This window comes from Scyliorhinus canicula, chromosome 6 (genome assembly GCF_902713615.1).
Source record: "Scyliorhinus canicula chromosome 6, sScyCan1.1, whole genome shotgun sequence".
Taxonomy (NCBI): Eukaryota; Metazoa; Chordata; class Chondrichthyes; order Carcharhiniformes; family Scyliorhinidae; genus Scyliorhinus; species Scyliorhinus canicula.
In genome coordinates, this window is record NC_052151.1 from 14,371,519 (window position 1) to 14,393,375 (window position 21,857).

A 21,857-nucleotide genomic window follows, 5' to 3' on the forward strand; every position below is an offset into this window, starting at 1 on the left:
TATGAATTAAGGGGCTCAGCAGGGGGGGGTTTGAGGAGGATGTTTGTGACCGTGTTTGAGGAGCTGTTCGGGGGGGGGGGGGGGGGGGGGGGGGGTGAAAAAGGGGGGAAAGTCTGTCCACGCTGTATAGTCGATTGTTGGGAAGTATGTTTCCCGGGGTGTTTATTCACTGTAACCTGTTTTGATACATGCTTGTCATAAAATACATTTAGCAAAAAGGGAAAAACAGTTCGGACCAGTATTCTTACTTTCCCGTTTTATTGGAATTATATTTTAGAGTATACAAGACCAGTTCGGACCAGTATTCTGACTTCCTCATTTTACTGTTTTTACCTTCTGCGTTTTGGTGCGAGGAATGTGCAAATAGCAAAATCGTCCGCGAATCAGCGCTCGTGGTGAATAGAGAATACGGTCGTTGTTCTGACACTACCCTCTGTTCTGCTCCTCTCCCCTCCCCTCCCCAATAACCCCTCACTCTGAAAAGTTGATTCGCCTACGAGTGCACTGGGGAGCAGGTGAAACATTTGTCCTGCTCCAGGTAGCATTCATTGCCCACAAGCTGGGCAGGTGTGGCTCAGACTATATCCTCGTCAGACACACAGAAAATCCCTTCTGGAGCCGGCGCCGCAAACAGAATAGGATATTGTTTTTCATTCTCCAAACTAAATTAAATTATTCAAGAGGTTGCTAAATTTATCCATCGTGATAAATCTATATCCAGGTCAGCAGTCATGGCAACGGAGTTGAGGCTTACAACTATGAGGCCTAAGTGTCAAGCCTTCGTTGTCACAAACATAAGTTCACAAGAGGCAAAGGTCACAAGCCTTTTTTAGGCCATAAAGTTGGAAAAGGACTTTGGTTGGTTTTCAATCTGTGTCTCTTGGAACTGGAAACAATTTTTAATCCCACAGGTTCTCCAGTTTCCTTTCACGATTGGTTGAAGCTCAGTTCCCATAGGCCCTAGGCCATGTCCCAGCGCTGACTGAGTACTTTTTTCTCACACGGGTTGATCACCAGGATTTTCATACTGTTGGCTTCGTCACCTGACAGCTCACTGTCTAGACAGTAACGAGACACCTGGTGCTCGATACGGGACCCGGCTCTCTGCCAGCGCTGTGTGGAGCAAAGAATGTACAAGAAAGTCAAAGATTAGGTGGATTATTACTTTTTTTTCCAAAAAATATACTTTATTCATAAAATTCATAATAAACATTACAGAACATTTCGAATTGTCTTGACTGTACATTTCCATCAAAGTTACACATTCCCTTGTCTTTCTTCCATTCAATTGGGATGACATTACACACATATCCCTCTTTACGTTACAATTCTTTCTTAAATATTTACATTGTCATGTTTCTTTTATACATTGTGGTATTGAAGACCCGGGCCGAGGGGTTTTACACTGTTACCGAGTGGTTTTAAAGGGTATTCACATTTCATGCATATTTTATGCTAAATTCATGTACACACACACCACCCAAATTAATTTTATTATGAGGATTATACTTGGGTATTCAAATGTACTCGGGTCAAAGAAAAACAGAAGATGATTTTATTCAAATTTATAACTTAATCATTCGTGTCCCCCACATTTTCACATTTTTTTTAGAGACATGGAAACTCTCTTTGTTCTTAAGGCTGTATAATTCATTCTCATTAATGAATTTGAGTGATTTTGCTGTTTATCACAATTTTATCAATAATGGTTAATTCTGCAAAGTATTAAATTTCCTTATTTTAAATGTTGTCTATCATTTTTGTGCTGGAATAAAATGCAAATTTCGTCAATTTTAGTGCCCAGTTATTTACGTTGGATCTCGAATTTAAAAGCTATGTAAATTTTTTTTTAAACTCCGTTGGCAAGTCAGTCTTGTCAGTATAAAATAAACATACATTAGCAGCACACATTACAACATAAAACATTAAATATAGCCCACATTTTTAACAAAAAAAATTGCAATTACCTTTTTGATGATGTTAAATGATGTCCCAGAAAACTTTACGTCTACCATGTTTGATCATGGCAAAGACACTACCGGCGAAATTAACAAAGGGAAAAATCACCTGATTCCACAGCACCCGGATGGACCTACCACGTGCGCAAGGTAAGAACACGTGAACTACTACAGTTTTAAAATTTGTGAATGAGACCGCATTGTGTCCCGCGTTTTACCATTGTTCTTCCGTTTACGCTGCGGTTTGGAAATCATCAATGAATCACAGGTAAGTTAAAGATTTCTTGAGAGATTCTTTACTATTTTTGTAGATTAGTGTTATTTTTAAATGTTAAAACTGTTTAAATTAACCAGGAAGCTTTTGCACTCGTGCTACAAAGGCACAGTGTGCGTTTTAAGTAGGATGGGGAAACCATTTTTTTTGTGTCCAGTCTTTACGTTGTAAACTCTGTTTATAATATATTTTTTAAAGCTTACAACCATAATTTGTGCTTTGGTTAATCTTTTTTAATCATACAAATGTTTTATATTTATTATACTGTACCTTAACCATACAATTTATTTAAAGCTAATAAAATGAATAATTAAATAAGGCAGGGTGTTTTATTTTAAGTGTAAAGATTAATTGCATCACATTATAAGTGATGCAATTAATGGCAGAATGCTTTCTGATACCAAAATTTGTACAAATTTCTGAAAGGTCAGTTGTTTCTCTAATTTAAAAACCCATCTTTAAGCAAATTTGATAATTTTGAAATTTTAGGTCAAATGTCACATGTTGGACCCATAATTAAGATATCATATCACGTACATTTGCTGGTCAGACCTTACACAGTGGTCTTTCCCCATTGTGCCTTGGCGGCAGCTGCCCCAAGCTTGAGTGCGTCCCTCAGCACGTAGTCCTGGACCTTGGAATGTGCCAGTCTGCAACACTCGGTCGAGGACAATTCTTTGCACTGGAAGATCAGCAAGTTTCGGGCAGACCAAAGAGCGTCTTTCACCGAGTTGATGACCTTCCAGCAGCAGTTGATGTTTGTTTCGGTGTGGGTCCCCTGGAAACAGTCCGTAGAGCACAGAGTCCTGTGTCACAGAGCTGCTCAGGATGAACCTGGACAAATACCACTGCATCTCTATCCAGACCTTCTTTGTAAAGGCACATTCCACAAGGAGGTGGGCGACCGTCTCATTTCCCCCACAGCCACTCTGAGGGCAGCGTGTAACGGTGCTGAGACTTCGGGTGTACATGAAGGATCTGACAGGGAGGACCCTGCTCACCACCAGCCAAGCGAGGTCTTGGTGCTTGTTTGGCAGTGCTGGTGATGCGGCGTTCTGCCAGATGATTCTGACAATCTGCTCAGGGAACCATCCAACGTCCTCCACAGTCTCCTTTTCCCTGAGGGCCTCGAGGACATTACGTGCTGACTACTGATTAGGTGGATTATTTTGCACACACTGAACGCACGTGCACACCGTTCAAATGTACACAGTCTCCATGGATTAACACACTCTCCACACAGGAATGCACACTCCATATACATGCACTGTCCACACACACACACACACACACACACACACACACAGAGTACACAGGCTCACACGGTCTGGAGGTTCGACTCGTGCCAGTTAGAGGTCCCACAGCCTGAGTGAAGTCTGGTAGTGAGTGACTTTACCTGTTTACCATCTCGATCGCTGCACGCTGTCAAAATAACCTGCGATCCTGGGAACAGGCTGGCCACAGAGAGGCAGAGCTGCTTCTGTCTAATCTGCTGATCTCGAGTATACGTCCATTCCTGCGGAAAATTTAAAAAAAAAGGTTAGCTGTCGAGGTTGGAATCAGGGATCAGCACCAGGATCTGAGTGAGCCTCATGGTGAGTGTCTGTCCACACAGCACACAGCTGCTGAAGGAGAGAGGTTGTGAAGTGACCCTGATACCATGGACTGGAGTTCTGTGCAGCTGGCCCAGCCTTGCCCTGGATGTCTTTAGAAACGGTGGGCAGGAACTTTTTCTGGACATCCTACTCCCATTTCCACCAACCCCATTGTTCCTGCTGGGGGAAGGGGCTTGAATCACACAGGCGTGAAACCTGAACTCAGCAGGGTCTTTAGAAATTGGTACTCAACAACCTATCTCGCAATGTGTAAGTTACAAAGTTATGGAGTGTGGCACCAGGGCCTGGCATGGTGCTAACATGGGACTGAGGACAGGACCACTCGCCCAGTGATGTAAGGAAACACGTGACCCATACCTCGGGGTCAGTGCAGTGTTGGACAGAGCAGTGTGTAGAAGCAAGCATGGAGACCACACCTAACTCAGAACTTTATTGTACCGATGTGTATAGATCATTCAACAGGTCACAGTCAGTCTCTCTGGCTGAGTGTGCAGTGAATTCCAGCCCCATAGACCCACAGTCCCAACATAAGTGAATTAACCGATAGTTTGTCTATTTTCCAGAGATCTTTAACCCTTGACTGCTCCAATGAGCTACAGACACCATGATTTATAAGTGAAATATTAAAAACTGTTTATTTATAATAAGAGTAAAAGACAATCATATAATGGTCTACTAGTCGAACTATTCCCAAAACCCCAGCCCATCCTCCATCCTGACACACACAAGACAAAACATACGCTAGGGGGTAGGGAAAGGATTAAAATAACAGGGATTAAAAGGTATGAGATGGTTCTTTGCTGCCGAGGTAGCGGTCTTTGGAGCCAGCGATCTTCTAATGGTTGTCTTCAACCGGAACCTGCAGGCTGTAGAATGCTCTCTGGTAATTCACTTCCACTTTTAACAATCAGAGTCTTCACACTGAGAATTATCCCTCTTGAGGTCTGGACAATTCTAACCTGTGAATAATCCAACAGGAGAGGATTCGGAGCACTGGTTTCACAGTTCATCATCAGGATAGAAATGTCTATTTTCCCACAGCTCCTGTCATCGATCACTTTCACAGGTTAGCTGGAGGAATTTAAATTACCAGGCCTTTCAAGCAGAGCTTTTACACTGTCACCGATCTGGCTGGAGACATTTAAGGCAGTAGTTACTTCCCCAAGCTGGCTGGAAGCACTCAAAGTGCCCAAAAGCTGAGGGAGCGAGAGAATCTTATTGTGTGCTGCTTTTCAATCTGCACAGAACTGACACAAAATGCAGACTGCCTTCTGTTCCAGAATCTTCCAGCAACTCTCTGACAAGCTAGTCCAATCCCAAACAAGAACAGAAGATGTCCCACAGTTTCAGATTGGCTGCTTGCCAAGTCCATCAAAATTGCATAAAGGGCTGTGCCACAGAGCATCAGGGGGAGATCTGGACCCATACATTAGACCAGGGGTGTTTTCAGTTTGACAAAATTGACCACGGTCTGCAATGTTGCAGGGACAGGAGTTGAAAAGAGAAACAAAAATGTAACAAGTCCCTTACATAACTACTAGGAATGGAGACTACAAATACCTTAAGACCTACCAAACTATACTTAACACCTTACAACATGGTGGAAATGTAAACACTCTTGAAAGACAGATAAGGTCTGTTTAAGTGTCAAGCGGGGGGTGGCGGGGTGGGGGGGGCAGAGTTCACAGTTTTACCAACAGTTTTAAGAGGCTACCAAATAATTAGCTGTCTCTAATGTGGTCAGTTCAATAGAACATAGAACACAGAACAGTACAGCACAGTACAGCGAGTACTTTTCCAGGAGACTCATCCGGAGTGAGACTCATACAGAGTGGGGATTGAAACTTGGTAATTTGGTGCAGTGAGGTAATTCGGTGCAGAGTGTGAGGAGGTGCTTTTTAACCCTGGTAAGTGACTGGTAAGTAGTCTCTCTTTTTCTTTTCATTGTCTAATTTATTTATTTTTATTTTGAGATTCTAGTTGTTTAAGTTTACCAAGGGTTTAAGACATGGCAGGAGATCCCAGACCCGTGTCATGCTCCTCGTGTGCGATGTGGGAGCTCAGGGACACGTCCACTGTCCCTGGCTCCTTCACGTGCAAGAAGTGTGTTCAGTTGCAGCTCTTGTTAGGCCGCTTGACGGCTCTGGAGCTGCGGATGGACTCACTTTGGAGCATCCGCGATGCTGAGGAGGTCGTGGATAGCACGTTTAGCGAGTTGGTCACACCGCAGGTGAAGGTTACTGAGGGAGATAGAAAATGGGTGACCAAAAGAAAGAGCAAGAGTAGGAAGGCAGTGCAGGTGTCCCCTGCGGTCATCTCCCTGCAAAACAGATATACCGCTTTGGATACTGTTGAGGAAGATGGCTCACCAGGGGAAGGCAGCAGCAGCCAGGTTCATGGCACCAGTGGCTGGCTCTGCTGCACAGCAGGGCAGGAAGAAAAATGGCAGGGCTATAGTGATAGGGGACTCGATCGTAAGGGGAATAGACAGGTGGTTCTGTGGATGCAATCGAGACTCCAGGATGGTATGTTGCCTCCCTGGTGCAAGGGTCAAGGATGTCTCGGAGCGGCTGCAGGACATTCTGGGGGGGGGGGGGGGAGGGTGAACAGCCAGCTGTCGTGGTGCACATAGGCACCAACGATATAGGTAAAAAACGGGATGAGGTCCTACAAGCGGAATTCAGGGAGTTAGGAGTTAAACTAAAAAGTAGGACCTCAAAGGTAGTAATCTCAGGATTGCTACCAGTGCCACGAGCTAGTCAGAGTAGGAATGTCAGGATAGATAGGATGAATGCGTGGCTTGAGAGATGGTGCAAGAGGGAGGGATTCAAATTCCTGGGGCATTGGGACCGGTTCTGGGGGAGGTGGGACCAGTACAAACCGGACGGTCTGCACTTGGGCAGGACTGGAACCGATGTCCTAGAGCTTTCTAGAGCTGTTGGGGAGGGTTTAAACTAATGTGGCAGGGGGATGGGAACCAATGCTGGAAGTTGGAAGGTAGTAAAACAGGGACAGAAACAAAAGGAAGTAAGGGGAAAAGTGCAAGGCAGAGAAGACATAGTCAGAAATCCATAAGGGCGACAGTACAAGGTACAGTGACTGAGGGGAGCACAGTGAATAGGCCCAGAAATAACAAAAGGAATAAAACTGGAGATGTTAAGATTCAAAACAGAGGCAAAAAAACCAACATAAGTGTACTTTACCTGAATGCTCGTAGTATTCGGAATAAAGTAAATGAGTTGGTGGCACAAATCATCGTAAATGACTATGATTTAGTGGCCATTACTGAAACATGGTTAAAGGATGGTCACGACTGGGAGTTAAATATCCGAGGGTATCAAACTATTCGGAAGGACAGAGTGGATGGTAAGGGAGGTGGTGTTGCTCTGTTATTTAAGGATGACATCCGGGCAATAGTAAGGGATGACATCGGTGCTATGGAGGATAAGGTTGAATCCATTTGGGTGGAAATCAGGAATAGTAAGGCGAAAAAGTCACTGATAGGAGTAGTCTATCGGCCACCAAATAGTAACGAGATGGTGGGGCAGGCAATAAACAAAGAAATAACTGATGCATGTAGAAATGGTACAGCAGTTATCATGGGGGATTTTAATCTACATGTCGATTGGTTTAACCAGGTCGGTCAAGGCAACCGTGAGGAGGAGTTTATAGAATGTATCCGCGATAGTTTCCTAGAACAGTATGTAATGGAACCTACGAGGGAACAAGCGGTCCTAGATCTTGTCCTGTGTAATGAGACAGGATTGATTCATGATCTCATAGTTAGGGATCCTCTCGGAAGGAGCGATCACAATATGGTGGAATTTAAAATACAGATGGAGGGTGAGAAAGTAAAATCAAATACTAGTGTTTTGTGTTTAAACAAAGGAGATTACAAGGGGATGAGAGAAGAACTAGCTAAGGTAGACTGGGAGCTAAGACTTTATGGTGGAACAGTTGAGGAACAGTGGAGAACCTTCAAAGCGATTTTTCACAGTGCTCAGCAAAGGTTTATACCAACAAAAAGGAAGGATAGAAGAAAGAGGGAAAATCGACCGTGGATATCTAAGGAAATAAGGGAGAGTATCAAATTGAAGGAAAAAGCATATAAAGTGGCAAAGATTGCTGGGAGATTAGAGGACTGGGAAATCTTTAGGGGGCAACAGAAAGCTACTAAAAAAGCTATAAAGAAGAGTAAGATAGAGTATGAGAGTAAACTTGCTCAGAATATAAAAACAGACAGTAAAAGTTTTTACAAATATATAAGACAAAAAAGAGTGGCTAAGGTAAATATTGGTCCTTTAGAGGATGAGAAGGGAGTTTTAATAATGGGAAATGAGGAAATGGCTGAGGAACTGAACAGGTTTTTTGGGTCGGTCTTCACAGTGGAAGACAAAAATAACATGCCAGCGACTGATAGAAATGAGGCTATGACAGGTGAGGACCTTGAGAGGATTGTTATCACTAAGGAGGGAGTGATGGGCAAGCTAATGGGGCTAAAGGTAGACAAGTCTCCTGGCCCTGATGGAATGCATCCCAGAGTGCTAAAAGAGATGGCTAGGGAAATTGCAGATGCACTAGTGATAATTTACCGAAATTCACTAGACTCTGGGGTGGTCCCGGTGGATTGGAAATTAGCAAACGTGACGCCACTGTTTAAAAAAGGAGGTAGGCAGAAAGCAGGAAATTATAGGCCAGTGAGTTTAACTTGGGTAATAGGGAAGATGCTGGAATCTATCATCAAGGAAGAAATTGCGAGGCATCTGGATAGAAATTGTCCCATTGGGCAGACGCAGCATGGGTTCGTAAAAGGCAGGTCATGCCTAACTAATTTAGTGGAATTTTTTGAGGACATTACCAGTGCAGTAGATAACGGGGAGCCGATGGATGTGGTATATCTGGATTTCCAGAAAGCCTTTGACAAGGTGCCACACAAAAGGTTGCTGCATAAGATAAAGATGCATGGCATTAAGGGTAAAGTAGTAGCATGGATAGAGGATTGGTTAATTAATAGAAAGCAAAGAGTTGGGATAAATGGGTGTTTCTCTGGTTGGCAATCAGTAGCTAGTGGTGTCCCTCAGGGATCCGTGTTGGGCCCACAATTGTTCACAATTTACATAGATGATTTGGAGTTGGGGACCAAGGGCAATGTGTCCAAGTTTGCAGATGACACTAAGATGAGTGGTAAAGCGAAAAGTGCAGAGGATACTGGAAGTCTGCAGAGGGATTTGGATAGGTTAAGTGAATGGGCTCGGGTCTGGCAGATGGAATACAATGTTGACAAATGTGAGGTTATCCATTTTGGTAGGAATAACAGCAAACGGGATTATTATTTAAACGATAAAATATTAAAGCATGCCGCTGTTCAGAGAGACTTGGGTGTGCTAGTGCATGAGTCACAGAAGGTTGGTTTACAAGTGCAACAGGTGATTAAGAAGGCAAATGGAATTTTGTCCTTCATTGCTAGAGGGATGGAGTTTAAGACTAGGGAGGTTATGTTGCAATTGTATAAGGTGTTAGTGCGGCCACACCTGGAGTATTGTGTTCAGTTTTGGTCTCCTTACTTGAGAAAGGACGTACTGGCGCTGGAGGGTGTGCAGAGGAGATTCACTAGGTTAATCCCAGAGCTGAAGGGGTTGGATTATGAGGAGAGGTTGAGTAGACTGGGACTGTACTTGTTGGAATTTAGAAGGATGAGGGGGGATCTTATAGAAACATTTAAAATTATGAAGGGAATAGATAGGATAGATGCGGGCAGGTTGTTTCCACTGGCGGGTGACAGCAGAACTAGGGGGCATAGCCTCAAAATAAGGGGAAGTAGATTTAGGACTGAGTTTAGGAGGAACTTCTTCACCCAAAGGGTTGTGAATCTATGGAATTCCTTGCCCAGTGAAGCAGTTGAGGCTCCTTCATTACATGTTTTTAAGGTAAAGATAGATAGTTTTTTGAAGAATAAAGGGATTAAGGGTTATGGTGTTCGGGCCGGAAAGTGGAGCTGAGTCCACAAAAGATCAGCCATGATCTCATTGAATGGCGGAGCAGGCTCGAGGGGCCAGATGGCCTACTCCTGCTCCTAGTTCTTATGTTCTTATGTTCTAGTACAGGCCCTTCGGCCCACGATGTTGTACCGACCATTTATCCTAATCTAAGATCAACTTAACCTACACTCCTTCAATTTACTGCTATCCATGTGCCTGTGCAAGACTCGCTTAATAGAACATAGAACAGTGCAGCACAGTACAGGCCCTTCAGCCTACGATGTTGTGCCAACCATTTATTCTAATCTAAGATCAACCTAACCTACACCCCTTCAAGCTGTCCATGTTCCTGTCCAAGAGTCGTTTAATAGAACATCTTGAGGAAATCTTAAACTTTTGAAAGAGTTTCAAGAATGCAACTTCTTTTGCATTTCCGCATGGGTCCTGAGGTCTGCCCATACTGGGCAAATGGTTATGAAGGTGGCATGACGATGTTCTGGAACGGCATGAAGCATATGAGGAAGCTGGGGGTGGGGAAGTAAGAGGTAAGGGCTGAATCTTACCAGTCTTTTTGCAATTGGTCAAAGTCTCAGAGAACCAAAGCAGGACTTGTAACCAAATTATCTCGGCACTTGGCTGTCTCCAAACCACCTCCGGAGACAATGGACTTCATTTCACCTTCACCTCCCTCAACCAAAACTATGGTGAGTAGGGGCCCTTTTAACAAATGTGGGTATGTCGGGTTGGGAAAGTTCTGCACTTGGGTTTCCAGGCCTGATGTCAAAAATTTGTTCCCGTGTCCAAAGATGTGCAGGTTAGGTGGATCGGCCGTGCTAAAATTGCCCTTAGTGTCCAAAATTGCCCTTGGTGTTGGGTGGGGTTACTGGGTTATGGGGATAGGGTGGAGGTGTGAGCTTGGGTAGGGTGCTCTTACCAAGAGCTGGTGCAGACTCGATGGGCCGAATGGCCTCCTTGTGCACTGTAAATTTTATGAAATCTATGTGTCGTTTACACAGTAGAGGCTGCTTTAGACTACAAGCAGGATCTTGAATCACTGAATCCTGTCAGGATCAGTGAACAGAATTGTTTGATCTACTGATCAGCAGTTACTGATGTGGAGATGCCGGCGTTGGACTGGGGTGAGCACAGTAAGAAGCCTTACAACACCAGGTTAAAGTCCAACAAGGTTTGTTTCAAATCACTAACTTTTCGGAGCACTGCTCCTTCCTCAGGTGAATGGATTCACCTGAGGAAGGAGCAGTGCTCCGAAAGCTAGTAATGCCCAGCTCCTGGCCTGCAGTGGGTGAACATCTGTCTGGATGATGTTTAAAAATAGCACCAGGACTTTAACCCCCCCCCCCCATGAGCTAACACTAATGGTGACTTCCTGCCCACCTTGATGTGAAATTCACTGAGCTCCTCAACGATGCACAATTAATGAGCTCAAAGGTGGAAGATCCTGGAGTAGCTCTGGCATTACCTTCCTGTGTGTTCACTCACCCCACTGCCCAGCAGGACTCGCCGACTTTCCCACACACCAGTCCCAGTGACATCCTCAATTTTGAGGATGCTGGAAACATGACCAATTCCTCCCTCACCCAATTCAATAATTCACACTCCTCCATCTTTACTACAATGTCCGGATAATCCACTCTCCTTCATCAAAACCGAATCAAAGTCTGAATGAAGAGTCGGACCCATGACTTCCAATCGGTCCAACTCTTTCCTCAGTACTCCTTGTTCTCTTTATATTTATTTATAGGTTTCTTTTGATTTTACTTGCCACAGGGGGCTACTATCTGGCAGGCCGGGTACGTGCAGCCGCCGCCATGTTGTACGGCGTGACCGTTGCAGGTCATCGCGGTGCGCAGCGCGGCCACGGACCCAGCAAGTATCCGGCCGTATCTGCTGGCCCCACACTGGGCAGAGAATCAGAGCCGGGGCGTCACCAACTTTTTTGTCGTAATACGAGACACTTCCTCCGGATATAGCCTCAAAAATCGGAGCATCCCACCCATTAACTCCTGGTCTCACTTCATCCGATTCCAGAACAATTCTAAATCAACTGATTCACCATACCCCACAGTGCCCTCCCCCCATACCCCACAGTGCCCTCCCCCCGTACCCCACAGTGCCCTCCCCCCCGTACCCCACAGTGCCCTCCCCCCGTACCCCACAGTGCCCTCCCCATACCCCACAGTGCCCTCCCCCGTACCCCACAGTGCCCTCCCCGTACCCCACAGTGCCCTCCCCATACCCCACAGTGCCCTCCCCCCGTACCCCACAGTGCCCTCCCCCCGTACCCCACAGTGCCCTCCCCCCGTACCCCACAGTGCCCTCCCCCCATACCCCACAGTGCCCTCCCCCCGTACCCCACAGTGCCCTCCCCGTACCCCACAGTGCCCTCCCCATACCCCACAGTGCCCTCCCCCCGTACCCCACAGTGCCCTCCCCCCATACCCCACAGTGCCCTCCCCCCGTACCCCACAGTGCCCTCCCCCCATACCCACAGTGCCCTCCCCCCGTACCCCACAGTGCCCTCCCCGTACCCCACAGTGCCCTCCCCCCGTACCCCACAGTGCCCTCCCCCGTACCCCACAGTGCCCTCCCCCGTACCCCACAGTGCCCTCCCCCCGTACCCCACAGTGCCCTCCCCCTGTACCCCACAGTGCCCTCCCCATAACCCACAGTGCCCTCCCCCCGTACCCCACAGTGCCCTCCCCCCATACCCCACAGTGCCCTCCCCCCGTACCCCACAGTGCCCTCCCCCCATACCCCACAGTGCCCTCCCCCCGTACCCCACAGTGCCCTCCCCGTACCCCACAGTGCCCTCCCCCCGTACCCCACAGTGCCCTCCCCCCGTACCCCACAGTGCCCTCCCCCCGTACCCACAGTGCCCTCCCCCCGTACCCCACAGTGCCCTCCCCCCGTACCCCACAGTGCCCTCCCCCATACCCCACAGTGCCCTCCCCCCGTACCCCACAGTGCCCTCCCCGTACCCTACAGTGCCCTCCCCCTGTACCACACAGTGTCCTCCCCCTGTACCCTACAGTGCCCTCCCCCTGTACCCCACAGTGTCCTCCCCCCGTACCGCACAGTGCCCTCCCCCCGTACCCCACAGTGCCCTCCCCCTGTACCCCACAGTGCCCTCCCCCTGTACCCCACAGTGCCCTCCCCCCGTACCCCACAGTGCCCTCCCCCTGTACCCCACAGTGCCCTCCCCCTGTACCCCACAGTGCCCTCCCCCTGTACCCCACAGTGCCCTCCCCCTGTACCCCACAGTGCCCTCCCCGTACCCCACAGTGCCCTCCCCCCGTACCCCACAGTGCCCTCCCCCCATACCCCACAGTGCCCTCCCCCCATACCCCACAGTGCCCTCCCCCGTACCCCACAGTGCCCTCCCCCATACCCCACAGTGCCCTCCGCCTGTACCCCACAGTGCCCTCCCCCGTACCCCACAGTGCCCTCCCCGTACCCCACAGTGCCCTCCCCCGTACCCCACAGTGCCCTCCCCCTGTACCCCACAGTGCCCTCCCCCATACCCCACAGTGCCCTCCCCCTGTACCCCACAGTGCCCTCCCCCCATACCCCACAGTGCCCTCCCCGTACCCCAAAGTGCCCTCCCCCCTGTACCCCACAGTGCCCTCCGCCTGTACCCCACAGTGCCCTCCCCCCGTACCCCAGTGCCCTCCCCCATACCCTACAGTGCCCTCCCCTGTACCCCACAGTGTCCTCCCCCCGTACCCCACAGTGCCCTCCCCCATACCCCACAGTGCCCTCCCCCTGTACCCCACAGTGCCCTCCCCCGTACCCCACAGTGCCCTCCCCCCGTACCCCACAGTGCCCTCCCCTGTACCCCACAGTGCCCTCACCCCGTACCGCACAGTGCCCTCCCCCGTACCCCACAGTGCCCTCCCCCCGTACCCCACAGTGCCCTCCCCCCGTACCCCACAGTGCCCTCCCCCCGTACCCCACAGTGCCCTCCCCGTACCCCACAGTGCCCTCCCCCCATACCCCACAGTGCCCTCCCCCGTACCCCACAGTGCCCTCCCCCCTGTACCCCACAGTGTCCTCCCCCCTGTACCCCACAGTGTCCTCCCCCTGTACCCCACAGTGCCCTCCCCCGTACCCCACAGTGCCCTCCCCCGTACCCCACAGTGCCCTCCCCCCGTGCCCCCCCGTACCCCACAGTGCCCTCCCCCGTACCCCACAGTGCCCCCCGTACCCCACAGTGCCCTCCCCCTGTACCCCACAGTGCCCTCCGCCCGTACCCAACAGTGCCCTCCCCATACCCCACAGTGCCCTCCCCCCGTACCCCACAGTGCCCTCTCCCCGTACCCCACAATGCCCTCCCCCCGTACCCCACAGTGCCCTCCCCCCGTACCCCACAGTGCCCTCCCCCTGTACCCCACAGTGCCCTCCCCCCGTGCCCCCCCCGTACCCCACAGTGCCCTCCCCCCGTACCCCACAGTGCCCCCCGTACCCCACAGTGCCCTCCCCCTGTACCCCACAGTGCCCTCCGCCCGTACCCCACAGTGCCCTCCCCATACCCCACAGTGCCCTCCCCCCGTACCCCACAGTGCCCTCTCCCCGTACCCCACAATGCCCTCCCCCGTACCCCACAGTGCCCTCCCCCCGTACCCCACAGTGCCCTCCCCCGTACCCCACAGTGCCCTCCCCCCATACCCCACAGTGCCCTCCCCGTACCCCACAGTGCCCTCCCCCCGTACCGCACAGTGCCCTCCCCATACCCCACAGTGACCTCCCCCTGTACCCCACAGTGCCCTCCCCATACCCCACAGTGTCCTCCCCCGTACCCCACTGTGCCCTCCCCCCGTACCCCACAGTGCCCTCCCCCTGTACCCCACAGTGCCCTCCCCGTACCCCACAGTGCCCTCCCCCCGTACCCCACAGAGCCCTCCCCCGTACCACACAGTGTCATCCCCCTGTACCCCACAGTGCCCTCCCCATACCCCACAGTGCCCTCCCCATACCCCACAGTGCCCTCCCGTACCCCACAGTGCCCTCCCCGTACCCCACAGTGCCCTCCCCCTGTACCCCACAGTGCCCTCCCCGTACCCCACAGTGCCCTCCCCCTGTACCCCACAGTGCCCTCCCCGTACCCCACAGTGCCCTCCCCCTGTACCCCACAGTGCCCTCCCCATACCGCACAGTGCCCTCCCCATACCCCACAGTGCCCTCCCCATACCCCACAGTGCCCTCCCCATACCCCACAGTGCCCTCCCCGTACCCCACAGTGCCCTCCCCGTACCCCACAGTGCCCTCCCCGTACCCCACAGTGCCCTCCCCATACCCCACAGTGCCCTCCCCATACCCCACAGTGCCCTCCCCATACCCCACAGTGCCCTCCCCATACCCCACAGTGCCCTCCCCCTGTACCCCACAGTGCCCTCCCCGTACCCCACAGTGCCCTCCCCGTACCCAACAGTGCCCTCCCCGTACCCCACAGTGCCCTCCCCGTACCCCACAGTGCCCTCCCCGTACCCCACAGTGCCCTCCCCGTACCCCACAGTGCCCTCCCCACACCCCACAGTGCCCTCCCCACACCCCACAGTGCCCTCCCCACACCGCCCTCCCCACACCCCACAGTGCCCTCCCCATACCCCACAGTGCCCTCCCCCCGTACCCCACAGTGCCCTCCCCCTGTACCCCACAGTGCCCTCCCCCCGTACCCCACAGTGCCCTCCCCATACCCCACAGTGCCCTCCCCGTACCCCACAGTGCCCTCCCCCTGTACCCCACAGTGCCCTCCCCCTGTACCCCACAGTGCCCTCCCCCGTACCCCACAGTGCCCTACCCCCGTACCCCACAGTGCCCTCCCCCATACCCCACAGTGCCCTCCCCCCGTACCCCACAGTGCCCTCCCCGTACCCCACAGTGCCCTCCCCCTGTACCCCACAGTGCCCTCCCCTTATCCCACAGTGCCCTCCCCCCGTACCCCACAGCGCCCTCCCCATACCCCACAGTGCCCTCTCCTGTACCCCACAGCGCCCTCCCCCTCACCCCACAGCGCCCTCCCCGTACCCCACAGTGCCCTCCCCGTACCCCACAGTGCCCTCCCCCGTACCCCACAGCGCCCTCCCCGTACCCCACAGTGCCCTCCCCCGTACCCCACAGCGCCCTCCCCGTACCCCACAGTGCCCTCCCCGTACCCCACAGCGCCCTCCCCCGTACCCCACAGTGCCCTCCCCCGTACCCCACATTCCCCGCCCTCCCCGTACCCCACATTCCCCGCTCTCCCCGTACCCCACATTCCCCGCTCTCCCCGTACCCCACAGTGCCCTCCCCCCATACCCCACAGTGCCCTCCCCAATACCCCACAGTGCCCTCCCCATACCCCACAGTGCCCTCCCCATACCCCACAGCGCCCTCCCCCCATACCCCACAGTGCCCTCCCCCCGTACCCCACAGTGCCCTCCCCATACCCCACAGCGCCCTCCCCCCATACCCCACAGTGCCCTCCCCCATACCCCACAGTGCCCCCCATACCCCACAGTGCCCTCCCCATAGCCCACAGTGCCCACCCCATACCCCACAGTGCCCTCCCCATACCCCACAGTGCCCTCCCCATACCACACAGTGCCCTCCCCATACCCCACAGTGCCTTCCCCCGTACCCCACAGTGCCCTCCCCATACCCCACAGTGCCCTCCCCCGTACCCCACAGTGCCCTCCCCATACCCCAGTGCCCTCCCCCCATACCCCACAGTGCCCTCCCCCTGTACCCCACAGTGCCCTCCCCCTGTACCCCACAGTGCCCTCCCCTGTACCCCACAGTGCCCTCCCCCTGTACCCCACAGTGCCCTCCCCCTGTACCCCAGTGCCCTCCCCATACCCCACAGTGCCCTCCCCGTACCCCACAGCGCCCTCCCCCCGTACCCCACAGTGCCCTCCCCGTACCCCACAGTGCCCTCCCCGTACCCCACAGTGCCCTCCCCGTACCCCACAGCGCCCTCCCCCCGTACCCCACAGTGCCCTCCCCCGTACCCCACAGTGCCCTCCCCGTACCCCACAGTGCCCTCCCCGTACCCCACAGTGCCCTCCCCGTACCCCACAGTGCCCTCCCATTACCCCACAGTGCCCTCCCCGTACCCCACAGCGCCCTCCCCGTACCCCACAGTGCCCTCCCCGTACCCCACAGCGCCCTCCCCGTACCCCACAGCGCCCTCCCCGTACCCCACAGCGCCCTCCCCGTACCCCACAGCGCCCTCCCCGTACCCCACAGCGCCCTCCCCGTACCCCACAGCGCCCTCCCCGTACCCCACAGCGCCCTCCCCGTACCCCACAGCGCCCTCCCCCCGTACCCCACAGCGCCCTCCCCCGTACCCCACAGTGCCCTCCCCGTACCCCACAGCGCCCTCCCCCCATACCCCACAGTGCCCTCCCCAATACCCCACAGTGCCCTCCCCATACCCCACAGTGCCCTCCCCATACCCCACAGCGCCCTCCCCCCATACCGCACAGTGCCCTCCCCCCGTACCCCACAGTGCCCTCCCCCCGTACCCCACAGTGCCCTCCCCATACCCCACAGCGCCCTCCCCCCATACCCCACAGTGCCCTCCCCCATACCCCACAGTGCCCTCCCCATAGCCCACAGTGCCCTCCCCATACCCCACAGTGCCCTCCCCATACCCCACAGTGCCCTCCCCATACCCCACAGTGCCTTCCCCCGTACCCCACAGTGCCCTCCCCATACCCCACAGTGCCCTCCCCCGTACCCCACAGTGCCCTCCCCATACCCCACAGTGCCCTCCCCCCGTACCCCACAGTGCCCTCCCCCTGTACCCCACAGTGCCCTCCCCCTGTACCCCACAGTGCCCTCCCCCTGTACCCCACAGTGCCCTCCCCCTGTACCCCACAGTGCCCTCCCCCTGTACCCCAGTGCCCTCCCCATACCCCACAGTGCCCTCCCCATACCCCAGTGCCCTCCCCATACCCCACAGTGCCCTCCCCATACCCCACAGTGCCCTCCCCGTACCCCACAGTGCCCTCCCCATACCCCACAGTGCCCTCCCCATACCCCACAGTGCCCTACCCTGTACCCCACAGTGCCCTCCCCCTGTACCCCACATTGCCCTCCCCATACCCCACAGTGGCCTCCCCCATACCCCACAGTGCCCTCCCCATACCCCACAGTGCCCTCTCCCCGTACCCCACAGTGCCCTCCCCATACCCCACAGTGCCCTACCCTGTACCCCACAGTGCCCTCCCCCTGTACCCCACATTGCCCTCCCCGTACCCCACAGTGGCCTCCCCCATACCCCACAGTGCCCTCCCCATACCCCACAGTGCCCTCTCCCCGTACCCCACAGTGCCCTCCCCATACCCCACAGTGCCCTCCCCCATACCCCACTACCCTATCTCTGTTCCCCACAGTGCCCTTCCGCCCCCCCCCACACCCCCCCCCCCCAACCCGCGCCCCTTCCACCTGCCCAGCCTTATTCCATAAAACAGCATGGCAGCTCGTCATGTTGAGCTAGCTGGATGCATGTTAATAATTCCGCACTGATTCCATCTCAGTGAATGTTTGGGGAATTGGAATCCCTCACCATTGGTGCCTTATTGTAGCACAGCAGCACAGTAGCACAAGTGGATAGCACTGTGGCTTCACAGCTCCAGGGTCCCAGGTTCGATTCCCGGCTGTGTCACTGTCTGTGTGGAGTCTGTATGTTCTCCCCGTGTGTGCGTGGGTTTCCTCCGGGAGCTCCGGTTTCCTCCCACAGTCCAAAGACGTGCAGGTTAGGTGGATTGGCCGTGATAAATTGCCCTTCGGGTCTAAAGAGATTAGGAGGGGTTATTGGGATACGGGGATAGGGTGGAAGTGAGGGCTTAAGTGGGTCGGTGAAGACTCGACGGGCCGAATGGCCTCCTTCTGCCCTGTATGTTCTATTGTGATGGTATGTATAATCTAAGGAGAGTAAATGATTCACAAGATGATGTTCATGTATCTCAACACTAGATGGCATCACTGAGTAGCCTTATAAAAGGCTGCATCTCTAAGCATTCTGGGAGAAGCTTATGGAGGAGGATAGTGCGAGGTTGAGATAGAGTGTTGGTTGTTTAACAGAAAGATAATTGATTACTGTAACATAGATTCAACACTGCTATTTTGTTAGCTATTACTCAGTAGAATGTGTGAACCATTTAAAGTAGTGTAAAATAAACTAACTTTGTTTTAAATACATAGCTTGATGTTCTTTGGAACCACTACGAATTTTAGCTATCTTGGAGATAGGAACATCACATGTCTGTGTGTCTTTGTGTGTGTATGTGTGTGTTTGTGCCTGTGTTTCTGTGTGAGTGTGCAAGTGTGTCTGTGTGCTGATGTCTGTGTGTGTGTGTATGTGTGTGTCTGTGCCTGTGCGAGTGTGTCTGTGTGCTGATGTCTGTGTGTGTGTGTATGTGTGTGTCTGTGCCTGTGTTTCTGTGTGAGTGTGCAAGTGTGTCTGTGTGCTGATGTCTGTGTGTGTGTCTGTGCCTGTGTTTCTGTGTGAGTGTGCAAGTGTGTCTGTGTGCTGATGTCTGTGTGTGTGTGTATGTGTGTGTCTGTGCCTGTGTTTCTGTGTGAGTGTGCAAGTGTGTCTGTGTGCTGATGTCTGTGTGTGTGTGTATGTGTGTGTCTGTGCCTGTGTGAGTGTGCAAGTGTGTCTGTGTGCTGATGTCTGTGTGTGTGTGTATGTGTGTGTCTGTGCCTGTGCGAGTGTGCAAGTGTGTCTGTGTGCTGATGTCTGTGTGTGTGTGTATGTGTGTGTTTGTGCCTGTGTTTCTGTGTGAGTGTGCAAGTGTGTCTGTGTGCTGATGTCTGTCTGTGTGTGTATGTGTGTGTCTGTGCCTGTGTTTCTGTGTGAGTGTGCAAGTGTCTGTGTGCTGATGTCTGTGTGTGTGTGTCTGTGCCTGTGTGAGTGTGCAAGTGTGTCTGTGTGCTGATGTCTGTGTGTGTATGTATGTGTGTGTCTGTGTGAGTGTGCAAGTGTGTCTGTGTGCTGATGTCTGTCTGTGTGTGTGTGTGTGTCTGTGCCTGTGTTTCTGTGTGAGTGTGCAAGTGTGTCTGTGTGCTTATGTCTGTCTGTGTGTGTCTGTGCCTGTGTTTCTGTGTGAGTGTGCAAGTGTGTCTGTGTGCTGATGTCTGTGTGTGTGTGTGTATGTATGTGTTTGTGCCTGTGTGAGTGTGCAAGTGTATCTGTGTGCTGATGTCTGTCTGTGTGTGTGTATGTGTATGTGTGTGTCTGTGCCTGTGTTTCTGTGTGAGTGTGCAAGTGTGTCTGTGTGCTGATGTCTGTGTGTGTGTGTGTATGTATGTGTTTGTGCCTGTGTGAGTGTGCAAGTGTATCTGTGTGCTGATGTCTGTCTGTGTGTGTGTGTGTGTATGTGTGTCTGTGCCTGTGTTTCTGTGTGAGTGTGCAAGTGTATCTGTGTGCTGATGTCTGTCTGTGTGTGTGTATGTGTATGTGTGTGTCTGTGCCTGTGTTTCTGTGTGAGTGTGCAAGTGTATCTGTGTGCTGATGTCTGTCTGTGTGTGTGTATGTGTATGTGTGTGTCTGTGCCTGTGTTTCTGTGTGAGTGTGCAAGTGTGTCTGTGTGCTGATGTCTGTGTGTGTGTGTATGTATGTGTTTGTGCCTGTGTGAGTGTGCAAGTGTATCTGTGTGCTGATGTCTGTCTGTGTGTGTGTATGTGTGTGTGTGTGTCTGTGCTTCTGTGTGAGTGTGCAAGTGTATCTGTGTGCTGATGTCTGTCTGTGTGTGTGTATGTGTATGTGTGTGTCTGTGCCTGTGTTTCTGTGTGAGTGTGCAAGTGTATCTGTGTGCTGATGTCTGTAGAGGCAGAGAAAAGCAGGTCCTGAGTGAGATGGAGAAACTGAGATAGAGATAGAGAGATAGAGAGATAGATAGATAGAGAGATAGAGAGATAGAGAGAGAAATAGAGGGGGCAATTCTCCGAGCCCCACGCTGGACCGGAGAATCGGCGCAACCGTGCCACGGTGCCCCGACGTCGGCACGCAATTCTCCGAGGTGCAGAGAATCGCCGCCATTTGCGCTGGCGCGTTTAGCGCCGGCCGTGGGAATCGGCGGGGCCGCTGATTCTCCGGCCCGGATGGGCTGAGCGGAAACGACAGAGTTCCTGCCGGCGCCGTTCACCACTAGTCGCTGCCGGCGGGAACTCTGCGCGGAGGTCGGGAGGGCGGCCTGTGGGCAAGGGAAAAGTGCTCCTTCATGGGGGGGGGGGGGGTCTGGCCCGCGATCGGGGCCCACCAATCGGCGGGCTGGCTTCTCCCCCTCAGGGCCTACTTTCTGGCACAGCCGGCCCCTGAACCCCGACGCCATGTTGAGTCAGGGCCAGCGCTCTGATGAAGTCCCCCGCGTATGTGCAGGTTGGCATGGTGCCCATTTGGTGCCGGGAATGGAGGCTGGTGCAGCGTGAACCGCTCCAGCGCCGTGAATCGGTCCTCCCCGCTCCCGTTTCGCACCATCGTGAAATGTGACGGCATTCAAGATGGCGTGAACACTTGGGGCGCGATTCTCCGCCCCCCACGAAGGGTGGGAGAATAGCTGGAGGGCCTCCCGATATTTTTCACGCCCTCCCGCTATTCTCCCCTCCCCCCCACACCCGACCCATGCCACGAATCGCCGCTCGCCGTTTTTTACGGCGAGAGGCGATTCTCCGAGGCCGATGGGCCGAGCGGCCGGGCCTTCACACCCGTTTCAACACGGCAGCAAACATACCTGCTCGCTGCCGTCGTGAAACGGGCACCAGCTGCCCGTTTGGGGCATCTGGGGCCCTGATTGGCACGGCAGTACCACGGCCGTGCCAAGGGGGGCATAGGCCCACGATCGGTGCCCACTGATCGCGGGCTGTGCGTCCGTAACGGACGCACTCTTTTCCCTCCGCCGCCCCGCAAGATCAAGCCGCCACGTCATCGGTCGCGTCAGCCGGCGTGACGCTTGACGTGCGGCCTTGACGACCGTCGTCAAGGCCGCGCCGCCATGACGCACGGGACCGCGCTCCTAGCCCC

General features: G+C 53.4%; 1 protein-coding gene across 1 annotated transcript in view; it reads right to left on the reverse strand.

The window, feature by feature from the left end:
• Positions 1 to 239: 239 nt before the first annotated feature.
• The window catches only part of LOC119966930 (polypeptide N-acetylgalactosaminyltransferase 14-like), a 55,811-nt gene continuing 34,193 nt past the window's right edge, over positions 240 to 21,857 (reverse strand). Inside the window, exons 7-9 of the mRNA XM_038798888.1 lie at positions 4,808 to 4,914; positions 3,629 to 3,748; positions 240 to 1,113 (exon numbers count right to left, since the gene is read on the reverse strand). Coding sequence (XP_038654816.1) covers positions 961 to 1,113; positions 3,629 to 3,748; positions 4,808 to 4,914 — 380 coding nt within the window. The 3' untranslated portion in view covers positions 240 to 960. The remainder of the gene's footprint in view (positions 1,114 to 3,628; positions 3,749 to 4,807; positions 4,915 to 21,857) is intronic.